Genomic DNA, 17,644 nt, shown 5'->3' on the forward strand with positions numbered 1-17,644 from the left:
ATGCATGCTCACGGCAGGGATAACAAGTTTAAACCATATTGAAACCTCTGTCCAACTCAGGCTGTTCAAGTACTCTAACGAAGGGTGGGTGCTGTGCCCACCCCAATTTCAACCCTGTAGGCCCAGCTTTTCCGGCACCATGTCCATCCTGGACCATATTAGGCTGATATTGAGCTGCATCTGGCAGGGTCTCAGACCCACCGAGTCTCAGTGGAATGGGAGTGGGGCCCTCTGCCTGATTTTTTTTTTGGGGGGGGGGGAAAGAGAGAGAGTAGAGAGAAGAGAGAAACATCGAGGTGAGAGCAAAACATCAGTCGGCTGCCTCCCACACGTGCCCCTACTGGAGATCAAACCACAGGCTGGGCTTGTGCCTGGACAAGAATCAAACCTGCTACCTCCTGGTGTGCCGCACCCAACTGAGCCACACCAGCTAGGGTGTCTGCCTGATCTCTTGCCCCCCCCTTGTCTCGACCACCAGCTATCCTCAGATTAACCTGCCAGGGGACCTTACTAAATGACATGCACTTGAAAATCCAGAAACATATGCCCTTACCACTTAATACTTCAACCGAATCCCTGCTATTGCCAAGGTAGCTAAATTTTAGCTGCTGTAACTGTCCTTAAATTCAAACCAAGGCTCATCTGTAATCCTCTAGGCAGATTTGTGCAAGTGGATTCACAGTGATTTGTAAGCTTTCAAATATTTTGGGTCATTTTTAAAAAAATGATATTTGTCGTATCAGTTTTTTGTTGACTGCTTACAGAGAAGAAGACGGATATGGTGAGATGCAGGGATGCTTGGTATAGGAGGGGATAGGTTAGAGCAGCAGTGGGCAAACTACGGCCCGTGGGCTGGATCCGGCTGTTCTATCCGGTTCTCTTGCTCTCCCTTCCGCTCCTTTACTTTGAATTTATATTAGTTCACATAAACACTCCTTCCATGCTTTTGTTCCAGCCCTCCGGTCCAGTTTAAGAACCCATGGTGGCCCTCGAGTCAAAAAGTTTACCCACCCCTGGGTTAGAGTGTATACGTGTGTCCAAGCTCACCGGGTTTCTTTGGCCTTGCACTTAAATTTTTTTTAAATCACAAGTTCTTTCTTTTAATATTTTTATAATTGCCTTGTTTGACATTTAAATCTTTGCTGCACACAGTGAATACCCACTTTAATTAAGAGAGAGATCGTTATCTGACACTTTTTCTTGAGCAATCCTGACCTTACCCACTGCTTTGAAATGGCAGTGTTAGCTCATAGAAACCAGCATGCACCCTCAGCTCTAATTCTAAACGCAATTCTGCACTGTCCATGGTGCTCCAGGAACAGCAATGTTCAATTTGCTACATCTTGAAAAAAATTCTAAGGACTAGAAAAAACTAAATCTGCTAAGCACTGGAAAATTCCTGGCTGTTTTTTCAAATGAACTTTAGAATCACTGCATTGAGTTCCAGGATATAACAAATTCTGTTGTCCGTTAATTTGGGGTTGTATTGAATTTAGACATTAATTTAGTTACTCCAAGTTGCAGGGCTTCACTAGGGTTTTCCTGGAAAATCCTTGCACTCATAAGTGATTCCAAAGAAGATGCCTGTATGTGTCCAGGTTACTGCTTAGGTTTAGCTGTAGAAACCGGCCCTGGGTGCCTTCTGGTAGTGGCCATGCCTATTGTGTGTTCTGGTTTGTTTGATTCTGGTTTGTCTGGTGGAGGGTAACCCAGGAGAGAGGGTGTGAGAGAAGAGAAGAGGATCAGAGGAGAAAACTTTGGAGTGTTGGGTTGGATAAGTCCTATTCCTCTTTGCTCAAATGTCACCTCCTCATTGGGGCCTCTCTCAGCCACCCTACCTCAAAATACAAACCCCACCCATCTGGGCCGGCCTGTCTCCCTCGTCTAGTTTATTTTTCTCCAGAATCTTCCAACATACTGTATCATTTGCTTATTGATTTTGTTGTCTACCTCCTAAGCTCCACAAGGCAGGGCTTTTTGTCTGTCTTGTTCACTTCAGCACCCGCAGCACGGTATCCTGGCACAATAAATATTGGTTGACTTGAGTTGCATGCTGGGTGGATGCAGTCGGAAACTTGGTGGAACTAGCCTTGGTCCCACAGAGCCCATAGCCTGCACAGTGCTGGAGATCCTGGCAAACAGCTGCGCCCTATTGGGGACAGGCTCCTGGGAGGACCCCACTCTCCCAGTGACCTGCATGTGGTGGGGGGAGTGGGCCACTTAAGGCCTGGCCTCTCCTGGATGGAGAGCCAGTATATCCTGTAACACTGTCAGCAATAATATTGTAATAATATTAATAATATTAATACTGGTAAAAATAGCAGCTGCAGTAACATTTTATAGGTGCTGGACTTTTCCTCCTGTGTCTGTATTAAGTGTTTCACATTCCTCATTTAAGTCTCATATCATTCCCATGAGGTAATCACATACCCGTTTTAAAGATGAGAAGACTGAGGTGCAGAGAGAGTGCCCCACCATCTCCGGCCACTTTCTAGAGCCTGGCACACAGCAAACATTGAATAAAGGTGCTGTCCTTCTCTACCCCACAAAAGGGGGGCACTGGCGTTGGGCAGGAAGGTGGGGGTTCGTTGGGAGGTGCAGGAGTGAGGATGTGCATCTGGCAGGGAGGATCTTCGCACTGGGAACCAGGGGCCCAGGCAGTGTGTTTCCGGGGGGCGGGGCCGCGCGCTTGACGGGTCCTGACGTCTTGGGGCGCCTGGTCCCGCCCCAACGCAGCCGCAGCTTGGGAGCCCAGCGCCCAGGAGCCGCCACCACCGCCACCACTGCAGGCGCCCGGGACTCGGAACGTCGCGCGCCCAGCCATGGCTTCGGGCCCTGCGGGTGAGGGGGCGCGGGGTGTGGGGCGCAGGGACGGCGGGAGGGCAGCCCCAGGCCCCGGTCCCAGCTTTCTGCTGACCCGCTGTCTTGTCCCACAGGGGCGGAGACCCGGCAAAGGCTGCTGCGCACCGTCAAGAAGGAGGTAGGTGGTGAGGTGGGGGAGGGTGGGGGCGCCACCCCTGAGGGAGGGGGCAGTCGTAGCCCCCCCTCCCAGGAAAGAGTCTCAAAGGCGGGGTTGCCACTGGCAGAAGGGGGCGGCCACCTTGGTTGTGGGCTCACCTGGGTGGGTACTTAACCTCCCTCAGGACTGGAGGCTGCTGAATTTGGGGGTGGGGCTTCAGGTATGGGGGGGTGGGGCTCTGGATGTTTTTCTGCTACGTGCAGGGGTGAATGCAGCGGGAGGGCACTCCCACTGTGGGGCGCTCCTGCGTTTGGGTAGAACCCCCTCATGGAAGAGCCAGTGGGTGGGTCTCACTACAATGAGACAAGCACCTGCGGGCCCGATAGGGCATGGGGGGGGGGTCTGGATGGGGCTACAGAAGGAGGACCAGACTTTAGGAAAGGGGAAAGACAACTCTGTGGGAAAATAAAGCTTCCCCCACACACCTCCATGCCCCCATCTGAATTCTCAGTCCTTGGGCCACCCCAGGAGCCAGGGGACTCCCTCCCTGAAAGTCTCTGGTTAGTGGGTTACTTCATTTGTGGGCATGAGCCCACATTCTCCTGGTAGGCAAGGGCCTCTCAACCCCCCACCCAAGAAGGAGGGTGAGCTGCCCCTCTACCCCTCTCCCTCTCTCCCTGGACTGCAGGGAGCCCAGTCTAGCCTTTAGAGTTAGTGGCCCATGACCCCTGAAGAGAGGGGAGAATCTATAGTGATGGGTGTCTGGGGAAGCATTTAGATGCCTGGACTCTGTGTGTGTGTGTGTGTGTGTGTGTGTGTGTGTTTGTATATGTATGTACATGCCTGTATGGGTAAGGATATATAACTGTGTGTGTATCTGAGAATATCTGTGCATCTGTGTATTGTGTGTACATGTATCTGTGTGTGTGTTTGTATTTTTAGTATGATGTGTATCTGTGTGATGCAGGCATCTGTGTGAATGAGTGAGGCTGTGACTATGTATATACATGTGTGTATCCACGTGTGTGTGTATCCACGTGTGTGTGATGTGTGATGCATGAGTCTGAGTGTGAGTGAGTGAGACTGTGACTGTGTGTATTACCCTCCTCATGTCACTCACATCCCTCAGCCTTGGACCCCTTTGCTGCTGAGCCGGCATCACTGGTGTATCTTGAGTCCTTAGCCTGTAGACCGTGGGGGCTGGCCTGATCCCTCTGTTTCAGTGTGTTTGGGGTGTCAGCATCCGGTGTCCTCATTGAGCACCAAGAAGCCCCTCCCCGCTTGATGGCAGACAGCCAGCACTGGCAGCCTCCAGGCTTCGACCTGTTGCTGCCCCTCCCTCCTCTGGGAGCATCAGGGTGTGTGTGTGTGTGTGTGTGTGTGTGTGTGTGTGTGTGCGCCCCCATGTTGTTTCAAGAAGCAGCCCAGGTTGCACATCCTGGCCTCTCTGAATAAGGAGACACATAGGATACAATGGAATCCCTCAGAAAGGCCCAGAACTTTTCAGCTCAGCCCTCGTAGAGACCCCTGTGGGGACCTGAAGAAAGCTCTGTCTAGATCTAGAACCTCTTTCCAACAAAACCTACAGACCCACACATTATGATGACTATTTCAGGGGAGGGTGTGTATAGACATCCCTCCCCCAAAGCCTTCAGGTTAAAAACCTCCAATATTTTTGTTAATTGTTTAACCAAACCAAATGTTTTCACCTAGAATGGCTGTGTTTTTAAGGAAATGGTTGGCTGGTTCCATTGGGAGGGGGCTGCAAGCAGATGAGCATGTCAGCAAGGCAGCTGGGGAAGGCAGTGCTTTCTGCCTCTGGGCGGGGCTGCAGTTGGGCTCTGGTCTCAGCCCTGCCACCAGATCCCTTGGTGCCCTTGACAAGTCCCCTTCCCTCTCAAGGACTCAGTTTCCACATCTGGAGAAGAGAGCATTGGTCCATTGCGCTTGGAGATCCCATCATACCCGTCTAGTTTGGGTTATTGGCCAAGCTGAGGGGAACACTTTGTCCCTGGTGGCCAGTGGTCTGAGCCTGCATCCTCTCTCCTGGGAGGGGCTGGGTTTGGGGCGCGGAATGAGCTTTCTGCCTGGCTGCCAGCCAAAATCATCTCCTGATCAGAGGGACCTCCTGGCATCCTGCTTGGACCTGAGAGGGGCAGGGGCAACCGAGCAAGTTTGGACAAAGGGCCTAAGTACCTATTGACCCTGGATCTGCACTCAGAAGGCAGGACCTAACCGTCACAAGTTGGTGGCTGTTTCTGAATTCTGCATTTTTGGGGGCACATCATTTTAGTAACCAGAGCTCCCATTCACCCTGCGTGCACAGTGACTTTGTGAGGTCAGCGAGGTTGTCCCATCTTACAGACAAGGAAACAGGCTTGGAGAGGGAGGGTGAGTTGCTCAGAGCACACAGCTAAGAAGGGACAGAGTTGAGGACTTAACCCCAGGTCTGTCTGAGCCAGGCTCTTGGCCCTTATGTCACAAACACGCCCTTCCACAGCTACACGGCGCCATCATTTCAGCATGTGTGTGAGGTACAGTTCCCGCTGTACAGGTGAGGAAACTGGCCCAGAACGAGTAAGTAATGTTTCAAGGGTACAGCCGAGTGAAGAGAAACAAGTTCAAGTCTTCTGTTCTGCGAGCTCCTCTGTTTAGCATGGGTGCCCCCAAGGGCATGGTGACAGGTTTGTTCCCCCCAAAGCAGACCCCTCTCCTTTCCTTGCATGTCCCCCTAATACCAGAGAGCCAGTCTCCAGTGGAATGCCTAAAAATCTGGGGGTCAGGTTGTTACAGAGAACCGGAGTAATCAAACAATGCCGGAGAGTTTGGAGTCACACTTTATTCACCGGTGGGCTTAGAGAAAATGAATTCAAATTCTAAGCAAGGCGACAAGCAGAACTTCCCTTTTTGTTAAAGAGCCAGCCCTATGTGCACTTAGTGGTTATCTCGCTGCTGGCCTTGAAAACAACACAGTTCTAGCCAATTAAAAAATGCACCTGGCCTGGCATTGAGAGTCTGGGCATATCTAGTCTCTGGCCTACAAGGTCAGACAGCTAAGTTTATCTTCCTCATTATTCAAGAAGGCCAAAGCAGGCTAGAAAGCAAAGTTATTTTTTTTAGAATAAGAGTCCATCTAAAAAAACAGCAGAGAATTCCAAGTAGTAGTTTTACAAAATAGGGGTTAGCCTTCTCAGGGTCAACTGTTGCTTCTCCTCACCGTCTGGGTTCAGAGGAGCCACATCCCTGCTGTCATGGTCTGCCTGCAGGCTCCCCACATCCTTCCTGTGGAAGAGCAAGAGGCGGCTTCATAATCAGTGTCTGTAGGTAGGCCTGGCTGGTCCGCAAGCTTTGCCTGAGCCACTGAAGCCACAAAGGCCAGCAGGGCTTGTGGGGCTGGAAGCTCTGTCCAGTGCTGACTCAGGGAGCCACTGTGGAAGCAGGCCAGGAAGGAGCCTTGGGATCCGCCAGAGCTGGGTTCAAATGCCGGTGCACTTATTTACTGAGGGGCACCTGTGTGCCAGAGGCAGGGCTGGACTCTGTGGATGAGGCAGTGAGCAAGATAGGCCCTGCCCTCTTGGGGCTGACTTTCTAGTATGGAAGACAGACCCCAGCAGACATTCTGAGTGTAATTAAAAAGATAATTATAGGCTGTGCACCGCGGTCTGAAGGAGAGGTACTTTGCAGCACAAGAACATAACAGAGAAGTAACTGCATGCACTACGTATCTTAAATTACCTTATGTTTAAGAAGATATGTGAAGGATATGTAAATTTTACTGATTTTTTTTTTTTTTTGAGAGAGAGAGGGAAAGGGAGAGAAAGAGGAAGAAAGAAACATCGATTTGTTGTTCCACTTATTTACTAGTATGCATTCATTGGTTGCTTCTTGTATGTGTCCTGACTGGCGATCGAACCTGCAACCTTGGCGAATGGGGCTGACACTCAAACCAACTGAGCTACCCGGCCAGGGTAACGTGTAGGCCTTTCCTGTGAAGGTGGGAGGTGAGAAGAGACAGAAGAAAACCATTCCTGGCAGAGGGAACTGCATCTGTGGCTGGAGGGGGCACTGTGAACATGAGTAATGGGTGGACTCGGAGTAGGGGGAGTTCCAAGAGAAAGGAGAACAATGTGGACAGAGCGCTTGGTCCTGTCATAAAAGCAGGAGGGAAGGAGTGGGGAGAACTTGGGGAATATGGAAAGAAGAGGGAGAAGCTGACATTGATCGCTTGTAAACTGCACAGTCTTGGATGAGCATCCCTCTTTATATTCACAAGTGTCTGGGTTTCAGTTTATTCATAATGGAGATGAAAATTACTCAAGCATCAGGATAAACAATGTGAAAACACCCACCACATTAGCCTGAGCTTTACCAGGGGGCAGGCATCTTATTTTTTCCATCTCCCCAATGCCACCAAGGGAAAGCTGGAGACAGGGTGGCCCCAGCATGATTTCCTCCGGTTAAACCCAACCAGCTCCATCCTGGCTCCCTTCCCTCCCCACCTCCACCACTTAATTTTGTTTTGGTTTCCAGAGGGAGCAGGCACTGGCTTCCTGTTGCCATGACAACTGCCATTAAAGGAGCTAGCCATGTGACTCAGAGTTGATAAAGGAAGCAAAGTGACTAACTGCCTTGTTTTCCTGCCTCCAGGCTGGGATTAGGAGGCCACTTAATTGGAGGAGAGAAGGCAGGGGCTTGCTGGCCAGAGGGCAGACCCCAGGAAGGAGAGGGGAGGATGAAGTGGTGCTGGAGAGGAAGCTGCTTTAGTTCTGTAGTCTGGAGCTGATGGAAGGGCTATCATTGGGAGCAGTCAGCACAAGGGCTGAGCTGGGCTTGCTTGGGTAGCTAAGCCTCCAGTGCACTGGAAGGCGATAGGGGAGGGAGGTGGGCTGGACTTTCTAAGAAGGTAGGAGGAAGGTGAGAGAAACCACTGATGTTACTACTGGGATGCCATGGTGATTCCACTTCAACCCAGTGGTTTGTAATGAAGGTTCTCAATCCCGCTCCCCCACCCCCCATAGGGTTACCAGATGACATACAGACAGGTCACACAATTAAATTGAATTTCAGATAATGAATAATTTTTAGTATAAGTATATATTGCTGGGTCTGGCAACCTTACCCAGAGGACATCTGGCAATGTGTAGAGACATGGTTGTCACACCTGTGGTTGCTACCAGCAGCTGATAGGTAGAGGCCAGGGATGCTGCTCCACTTCCTTTAATGACAGGGTGGCCCCACCACAAAGGATCCAGCCCACGGTGGCACTACTGTTGAGATTGAGAAGGCTCTGTGCTGGGCACTGTCCCAAAGGCTCCCCAAGTGTCTCCTCCTTCACTCTCGGGACAGGCAGTCCACAGAGAGGCCAGGATTCAAATCCCACTGTGTCAGGACCTGGAGGATGGCTTCATGACCCGGATTCACAGAGGGCAGTGGTAGGGAGCCGTGAGCTTCAGCAGAGTCCCTGGAAACACGGCGTGGGTTCAGATGTGTGCAGGGGAAGGAGATGAGGCAGGAAGAGTCCATTAGTCTAGCTTGTGCAGGGCTGTGAATGCCAGGCTGCAGTGTCTGCTCCATTTGATAGTGGGAGCTATAGAGGACTGATGAGCAAGGAGGGTCTTGTGTGGAATTGTACTTAAGGAATTTTCAGCTGATGGCAGGGGCCAGGATGGACCCTTTCTGTTAGTTCTTAGACAGAAACTTCCTCTCTTCCTTCCTCCTTTACTTTCCCTTCTCTCTTCCTCCCCGCCTCCTTTCTCTCCTGTTCTGCGAGCCCCTCTCCTGCATTCCTTTCCTTCCACTAATATTTATTGACCATCTACTATGTGCCAGGCGCTGTTCTAGGATCTACAGATTGGGAAGTGAGCAAATAACATCCCCGTGCACATGCTCTCATGAAGCACACAGTCCAGTTGGGGGTCAGAGAGATAAGCAATCTATATATATAAAAGCCTAAGTGACGGTTATGACTGAATGACTGGTCGCTATGATGTGCACTGACCACCAGGAGGCAGACACTCAACGCAGGAGCTGCCCCCCTGGTGGTCAGTGCACCCCCACAGGGGGAGTGCTGCTCAGCCAGAAGCCGGGCTCACAGCTGGCGAGTGCAGCTGTGGTGGCAGGAGCTTCTCCTACCTCCATGGCAGTGCTATGGAGTGGCGGCAGCAGGTGGGGCCAGGATGAGCAGCAGTGGAGCTGGGCCTGGCCAGGCTGGGGCTCCTCCCCAGCCACCTGCCGCTTCGGCACTGCTACATCCCTCAGGAAGGTGTCAGACTGAATCCGGATTGTGAGAGGGCGCAGGCCAGGCTGAGGGACCTCACCAGTGCACGAATTTGTGCACTGGGCCTCTAGTAAATATAGTATATTAGGAGTGACAAGCACTATGAGGAAATAAAGCTGGGAAGGGCTGGACAGTGGTGGGAAGGGCTCACCAGAGGAGGGTCAGGGATGGCCTCTCTGATGGGGTGACATATGAGCAGAAGGAAAGGAGGGAGCCATGCTGACAACTGCAGGAAGGGTGTTCCTAGCATAGGGAACAGCATGTACAAAGGCCTTGAGTCATGCATAGCAAGGGGGCCAATGAGGCTGGAGGGAAGTAAGCAAGATGGAGGAGGAGGAGGAAGAGGAGGAGGAGGAAGAGGAGGAGGCTCATCATCCCTTGGAAGCTTTGGCTTTTACTCTGAGTTAATGGGCGCCGTGAGAGGGTTTGAGCAAGCGGGGAACATGAACTCACCTGTGTTGTAGGCTGCTCAGGCCGCAGGGCAAGCAATCATTGTAGGTAACAAATGGGAGCAACACAAAGTCATTAGGCTAGAGAGGAAGCTTCTATCTTGTTCTCTGAGCTTCCAATTCTTGGGCAGGAAATCACAGCTCTCCCTTTACTCCCCTGCTGGGCCAAGTAGGGGTTCCAGAAATGCTTGCAGAAGGAATCTAGACATCTGGATGGGATATTTTGGGGCTCTCTGATGCTGGCAGGGTTGACTCAAACAAGTTCTGTGTGTCATGCTTTCAGGCTTAAGTCGGCAGAACTTCTCTTTATGAATAATGCAACCATATCAGTCGGTGCATTTTGATATTTTTTTTCCAGGTCTCGGACAATGCAGCTTCCAGGAGCTTCTGATAGTAATGGCTTGGGCTTTAGCCCCCTGGCTCAATGTGACAGCAGGGGCCCTGGCTTTCCTGCTTGGTTCTCTCTCCCGTGCAGGCTGGCCTGGTCTCCACTGCAGTAACCTCCCGAGGGGCTCCGGGAGAGGGTGGTAGCCTTTGTTGCTGGTTGGCAGGTAGGAAGGACACTTTTGCCATCACCATGGGGAGTGAGGACACCCGAGTCTTTGACCCAACTCTGCTTCTATTACCTGTGGCCTCCTAGCAGTTCCCCTCTCTCTGTCTCATTCTCCTGCTTTCTAAGTGGACAAGATTGGACAAGATCCAGGACTCTAAGAACCTCGAGTCATCTAATTTGGCTGACATCACTCTCCAAGAGCCAAGTCTTTCTGATATTTTCTGTCTTCTGAATTTGCCAAGTCTGTATTTAAGACTTATTAAAACTCAGTAGTTGATAAGACTTTTTGGGAGCCTTTACTTCACTTAAGGAAACCAAGGACTCAACTGCAGCCATTCTAATGGGATAAAGTTTTTTTTAAAAAAACATCATTTACTGAGCATTTTATATGGATGACCTCATTTAACTATTTCAACACCCCTTGAGGTGGGAAACACTCTCCCTTATAGATAAGGAAATTGAGACACAGAGATGGCAAATAATAGGCCTAAGGCAGTGGTCGGCAAACCGTGGCTCGCGAGCCACATGTGGCTCTTTGGCCCCTTGAGTGTGGCTCTTCCACAAAATACCACGTGCGGGCGCTCATGTACAGTGCGATTGAAATTTCATGGCCCATGAGCGGAAGTCGGTTTTCGGCTCTCAAAAGAAATTTCAGTCATCGTACTGTTGATATTTGGCTCTGTTGACTAATGAGTTTGCCGACCACTGGCCTAAGGGAGCGGAGATCATCAATGGCACAGCTTGGGGATCTGGTTCCAGAACCCTGCTTTTCATCCCTCTGGAGCCAAAATCAGTGACCCACATGTGGTTATGAGCTCTCTGAGAGTGTGGAGTCAGGGAAAGGGCCACCCTTTGGAGCTGGTCAGTCCGGAGTTCAGGTCTTGGCCATGCCATCAGTAGGTGTGTGAATCTCTCTGGCTTCCGTTTCCTCGTGTATCTGAGAGTGGGGGCATCACCTACCGCACAGCAGTGCTGTGTGCCATCCCTGCCTGCCAGGCATTCAACAGAATTTGTGGGTGAGCCAAGCACAGAGTTTGGCTCACCCAGTTAGGAGCCAGATAAACTCAGTTCCACAAGGACATTTTGCCACGCTTTCTGGTCCGACCTGAAGTTGCAGGTGCTCTCAGCATGGGATCTTGTTCTCCCTGGGTAAACCCTGGGCTGGGGTGCTGTGGCCACAGGAGCAGTGCTGTAGACTGGGAAGGTGTATTTATGGGATCCAAAGGTTCGAGCCCTTGCGTAGGAATCAGGAGGACTGAGTCTTGACTGGCTGTATGGCCGTCCTGGTGGGCAGCTGGATCTTCCCTCTGGGTCCAGTTGCTCATTGGCCCCTGAGGTAATCCCTCAGCCTAGGGAGGTCAGAAACCCCCATGAGCCTGCTGGCCCTGCCACTTAGCCGCTAGGAGCCCCTGGGTGAGGCGGCTAAGAGTGCTGAACTCCAGTGGGGAACAGCGTATTTTTCTTTCTTTTGATAATACAAGAAGATAGGAGATGGGCTACGGCCGGGTAGGTCACTTGGTTAGAGCGTCATCCCCATAGGCAAGATTGCAGGTTTGATCCCTGGTCAGGGTACATACAAGAATTAGCCAATGACTGCATAAATAGGGGGACAACAAATCTATGTTTCTCTCTCTCTCTCTCTCCCTCTCCCTCTCCCTCTCCCTCTCCCTGTCTCTCGCTGTGTGTGTGTGTGTGAATATATATATATATATATATATATATATATATATATATATATTTGTGCCTTTTCTTTGCAAAATCTTGAAGGAATTCAGATTGTGGATATTTACAAAGGACATTATCAGGTCCTTTTGCAGTAAGGCTCCGTTTAAAAATCAGAGAATTGAAGTCCTAAGAGTTCAAGAGACTTGGTGATACTTGGGCCCAGAGTGAATTCTTCTTTAATTATTTAGTTAGTAAATTATGTTTAATTAGTAATTTAGAATTACAGCAACTACCATTTCTTTTTTTTTAAAGTATATTTTATTGATTTTTTACAGAGAGGAAGGGAGAGGGACAGAGAGTTAGAAACATCGATGAGAGAGAAACATCGATCAGCTGCCTTTTGCGCACCCCCCACTGGGGATGTGCCCGCAACCAAGTTACATGCCCTTGACCGGAATCGAACCTGGGACCCTTCAGTCCATAGACCGACGGTCTATCCACTGAGCCAAACCGGTCAGGGTGACTACCATTTCTTAAACAATGCTTTACTTTATCTCATTCAGCCCACAAAGCAATCTTCCTATAGAGTAGGTACAAATAGAAACGCCTCTTTACTGATGAGGTTAAGAAGTCGGACCAAGGTTACATAGCTGAGAAGCAGCAGAACAGGATAGTTTAGTGAGCTTCATTCATTTCAAGTTGGATAATAACTTGCTCACAAAACTAACTAGAACAATAAGTAAATATATCAACACAAAGTGAAAAGGAAAAAGAGACACTAAAAATAGATTTACTGGTTTAGGAGTTTTGGATGAGTCCAGCTTCAGGTACAGCTGTATCCAGGTTTTCCAGTGGTGTCCTTAGGACCCCCATCTCTCTCCATCTCTCTGTGCTTCCTTCCTCTGTGTTGGCTTTATGTTCTGCCCTCTCTGTGGGGAGGTAGAATGTTTCCCAGCAGCTCTCAGGGCACAATCTGCCGACTTGGCATCACAACAAAAAGAGAGCTCCCCCGACTCCATGGTTCAAGCAAAAGTCTCAGTTCTCGTTGGACCAGTTTGAGTCAAGTGCTGCTTTGGTGCCAATCACTGTGGGATGGAGTGCTCTGATTGGTCCAGTCTGAGAGGTGAAGTGTGGAGCCAGCTCTCTGAGAGCGAAGGGGGGTCCCAGAGGAGAGTCAAGGTGAAAGGACCAGACAGGGAGATGGAAACCAGGCAGAGAAGTCACAAATGTCCATCTCAGAGGAGTGAGGGCCCCTGCCTTTGGAGCCCAGCCTCTAACAGTGGACGTATGCACTCTTGTGCTCTGTGCCTGGCTGTGATCCCAGGTGCTGCCTGGGTACCTGTGTGCCAGCTGTCTGCCGGATGAGGGATGAGAGACTTCTACTTGGGGGTGTACAGAGCCCTGAAATTGTACCAACAGTTGGTACTTGGTGTGTGGAGAAGGTATCCTTAGCTATCATCATTAGCTCTAAGTGGTCCACAACCCAAATATCCAAATACGGTTCAGAACCACCCTGTAATATGCCAGAATACATAGGTCAGCACAATACAGCGCCATGCTCAGAATGACATGGTGCCTCCTAATGTCTAACCCAGTGAGCCTCTAATGTAACAACCCCTAATGATAATCATAACTAGCATTTATTGGGTACCTGCTGTGTTCCAGATCTGCACTGTCCAATGTGAGCCACAAGTCACACGCCTAGTTATATTTAAATTATGTATAATTAAGTTAATAATACTTCCTGTCCTGGGTGGGTGGCTCAGTTGGTTAGAATGTCATCCTGTATACCACAAAGGTTGCGGGTTTGATTCCTGCTCAAGGCACATACCTAGGTTTCAGGTTCAGTCCCCGGTTGGGGTGCCTGTGGGAGGCAACCGATCTATGTTTCTCACATCGTTGTTTCTCTCTCTCTCCCTTCCTTTCCCTCTAAAAATCAATAAAAACATGTCCTCAAGTGAGGATTTAAAAAAAAAAAAAAAGAAAAGAAAAACTTTGCCAGTCAACTAGCCATGTTTCAAGTACTCAGAAGCCACGTGTGGCTAGTGATACTTACTGTTGGACAACACGGGGTTAGAGCATTTCCAGAGGTTCTATCGTGTCCTAGACTTTGTGCTAAGTGCTTTACATCCATTAACATATTTAATATTTAAAAAAGCCTCAGAGGGGTAGATCCTATTTATTATCCCGTATTCCAGGGAGTAAAGCAAAGCACAGGGAAAGTGAAGTCAGGTCACACAGCTGGTAGGAGGCGGAGCCAGGATGCTAGTCCAGTCTTTAGAGAATATTCAACTGCTTTTCCTCCTAAGCTTGCCTAGAGGTGGTTAGTCTGTTTTCTGGTTCACGCTGTGTGTGTTTTAAGCAACCATCTGTGAATCTCATTTCTTACTTTCCTATAGCTGCCCAGCCCCCGAAGTCTGGGCAGCCTTCCAGAGAATCTAGGTACGCTTGAGAGTCTGTGTGTTTCTCGTGCATGAGGCCCGTGGGTCTGGAAGTGAGGCACGTTGCCAGGGGAGCTGCCACACGCAGTGGGCAGCGTACCCAGGAGAAAGCTGTCTGATCTCCAGGATGTGGGCTGGGAACGTGACACACGGTGCTGTTTTCTCTGGGAGTGGGGGGTGGCCTGGCATTGTCTTCAAGGCCCCATCATCTCCAGCGGTGACTGTGGGTGGGAGCGTAGGCCAGAAGGCCCTTTGCCAAGGTGCCCCCAGGTGAATGCTCCAGGATCAGGCACTGGGAGAACCCCCTTGTCAGGGGCTGTCGGAGGCTCCTGTGCAGGACGGTGATGGGACGCCCGTTTATGGGAACCCCATTCTCAGCCCCAGAATACCCCCTCTATCCAGGTTGTGACACGTTGGCCAGTCTGTGTACTGTTAGGGCACGGTGCTGGCGCCTGTTTATAGCGCACCGGTAAATGATTAACTGGGGTCAGGCTGGCAGCAGCTGAGTGGGAGGCATTCCCGTCTCCTGCCAGCCCTACAGCCACAGTTAGGCCAGGTTAGAAGGGAGGAGCTGGAGGGAGGAGTTTTCTAACACTCCAGAGATCCGCGTGCCACTGCTTTATCCTTGATGTCCCCTCCCCTCCCGCTCACTCCCATCACAGGATGCAGCTGTGGAGGACAGTCCTGTGGCTTTGCTTTCGGAATCTGAGGATGTCAGGGCAGGATGGAGGTGTGGAGGAGGGTGGGGCAGGCTGTCCAGGAACTGAGTGAGAGAGTCCAGAGAAGGAAGCTCTGAGCCATTGGCCAGTGGCTGCCGAGCTCCTGCCAGATGCCCTCAGGCTCCTCTCTGCGAAGGCCCCAAAGCCCCCGGCAGGCCATGAGCGAGGGTGTGGAGGTGCCCATCTGGAAGGAGGCGCTCAGCCTGTCTGCTGAAAGGTCGAGATCCCTGCTGACATCCTCCATTAGTGCCAGAGTGAGGAGAGGACTTTTTTTTTCTTTCATTTTTTTAGAGCAGTTTTAGGTTCACATTAAAAATAGAGTGGTAAGTACAGAGATTTCTCATATACCCCCTATTCCTACATGCACAGCCTCCCCTACTACCAACATCCTGTACCAGAGAGGGTCATTGTCACCCATAGCCCACCGGTATATTTGGATTCACTCTCAATGGTGCCCATTCTATGGGTTTTGGCAAATTCATAATGGCATGTGTCCACCACTGTAATATCATACAGAATAGTTTCCCTGCCCTAAAGTCCTTTGTGTTCTGACTGTTTATCCCTCCTTCCCTGCCGACCCCTGGCAACCGTGGTCTTTCAGCTGTCTCCATGGTTTTGCCTTTTCCAGAATGTCATGTACTCGGAACCACACAGTATGTAGCCTGTTCAGGTTGGCTTCTTTCACTTTGTAATAAGCGTTTCAGGTTGGACATTTCCTTTTGTTACCACAGTTCTCCTTTTGGGAATGGACGTGTAACAGAGAGAGGGAGCGAGGAGGCTCCCGGGTATCCTGGGAGAGATGAACAATGATGCCTGGGGCAGAGGTGGACGCTGGCAGGTGCTGTTGGACCCCGGTTCTGAGAGCAGGGAGTTGACTGTGAATGTGACAGTCAGCTGACTTGGGCTAAGGGAGCAGGTGCATTGGCCACCTGGCTGCTTGGGTCCCCACCTTGACCTGGGACAGTGGAGTAGGAGACCTTGATTCAAATCCCAGCTTCTTCACAGCCAGATGATCTTTGCCCCCCCACCCAGATCAGCTGCCTCATTGGGAAAATGGGACACCTGTGTTGCACAGTTATATTGATTCTTTAGGCTAGTGCATGTAAAGCTCCCACTCGGCTTGTGGGAAGCACCTGTATGTGAACCTACTATGTGCCAGGGTCTGTACAGGATAGACAGTCACAGGTTTGAATTTCCATCCTGCCATTTGCAAGCCACGTGCTCTTGGGCAAGTCATTTAACCTCACCAAGACTCCATTTCCTTGTCTATAAGCCGGGGAGGGTAACTGTACCCATCCCACCTAATTACCCTGAGGATTAGGTGAAATAATGCCCCTAAGCTTGGTGCCAGCACACAGTGAACACTTTATAAATAAATGCTGGTTGTCATCACATAAAACTTACTATGTGGCTGCTCTTGTGTTTAATGCATTTGATGCATTATCTTACACCTGTGAGGCAAGTACTAATGTCACCCATTTTACTGATGGGAATGCTGAGGCTCAGAGAAGGGATGTGCTTTGCCCAAGATCACGAGTGCAAGAGCTGGGATTTGAATTCTGGAAGTTTGACTCCAGAACGCAATACTCATAGCCATAAAGGGGGGTGAGGTGGGAATAATGTCAACTTTGGAGGTTTATGGAGAGAATGAAACGAAGGGCGCCAGGTCCTAGAGGATTTGGTGGTTTTTCCAGAGCTGGAGATGGAGGCGGGAATGGATGGGAATATCAGGTGGAGGGGCTGTGCCAGCAAAGGCAAGGTGGGGGTGGAATCTCGCGGGTCACCCAGGCGGAATGGCACGTGTAGCCAGAGATCAGCATGTGGGAAGGGGAAGGGAGAGGATTTGGCAGGAAAGGAAGATTGGGCCACACCATGAAAACAGTCACAGCTTGCAGGGTGGCACCATCCTCCCCCACCCCCTGCATCATGTCTGTTGGTGTCTAGGCTTGGGAGCTTCCTAAAATATTCCTCCCCCCCCCCCACCGGCAGCCCTGTCCTGCCCCTCCTCTCTCTCACCTCCCGCATGCCTCGCCCATAACAAATGACAAACAAAAAGCCGCCAGCTGTTCCCATGCAGTGCTTTTCCCTGCCACATCCTCCTCACACCTGCTCCTCCTCCGAGCTCCACGGCAGCTCTGGGGGCAGTTGCAGGGAGAGCTTTTTCCTCTGCTTTAAAGTTGGAGAAACCGAGGCCCCAGAGAGTTCCTTTCTACTTGAACTTCAGATCTGGAATGTCACCTCCTTTAGGAAGCCTCCTGACCTCCCTATCCACCCCGTTTTCCATGGATATTTGTTTAATAGAACCAAGTGCTGCTGCTGCAGAGGACGAGCTCATTTTGTAGTTACCCCGTGGTGTGATTTACTTAACGTCTTTACATTGTGCTGGATGTGACCTCCATGAGGATAGGGACTCTGATGGTCACGTGGTGCCAGACACATAGGAGGCACTGATACAAGTTGAGTGAATGAGCAGCAGTTGAGGTTCATGTGGTAAATGCTGGGAAGGCAGGTGTTAGTGGAACGTGGAAGAGGCACACTTATTCCCGTTTGGGGTGTGGATAGTCCAGGAAGGCTCCTGGGA

The 17,644-nt window shown here is 50.6% G+C and overlaps 1 protein-coding gene across 2 annotated transcripts in view; it reads left to right on the forward strand.

Moving 5' to 3' along the window:
• The first annotated feature begins 2,720 nt into the window (after positions 1-2,720).
• Positions 2,721-17,644, forward strand: part of SGSM1 (small G protein signaling modulator 1) — a 57,834-nt gene continuing 42,910 nt past the window's right edge. For both annotated transcript variants that reach the window (XM_080650086.1, XM_080650087.1), the window contains exons 1-2: positions 2,721-2,841; positions 2,937-2,980. In XM_080650086.1, coding sequence (XP_080506212.1) covers positions 2,823-2,841; positions 2,937-2,980 — 63 coding nt within the window. In that variant the 5' untranslated portion in view covers positions 2,721-2,822. The remainder of the gene's footprint in view (positions 2,842-2,936; positions 2,981-17,644) is intronic.

This window comes from Plecotus auritus (genome assembly GCF_963455305.1).
Source record: "Plecotus auritus genome assembly, chromosome: 13".
Lineage (NCBI taxonomy): Eukaryota > Metazoa > Chordata > Mammalia > Chiroptera > Vespertilionidae > Plecotus > Plecotus auritus.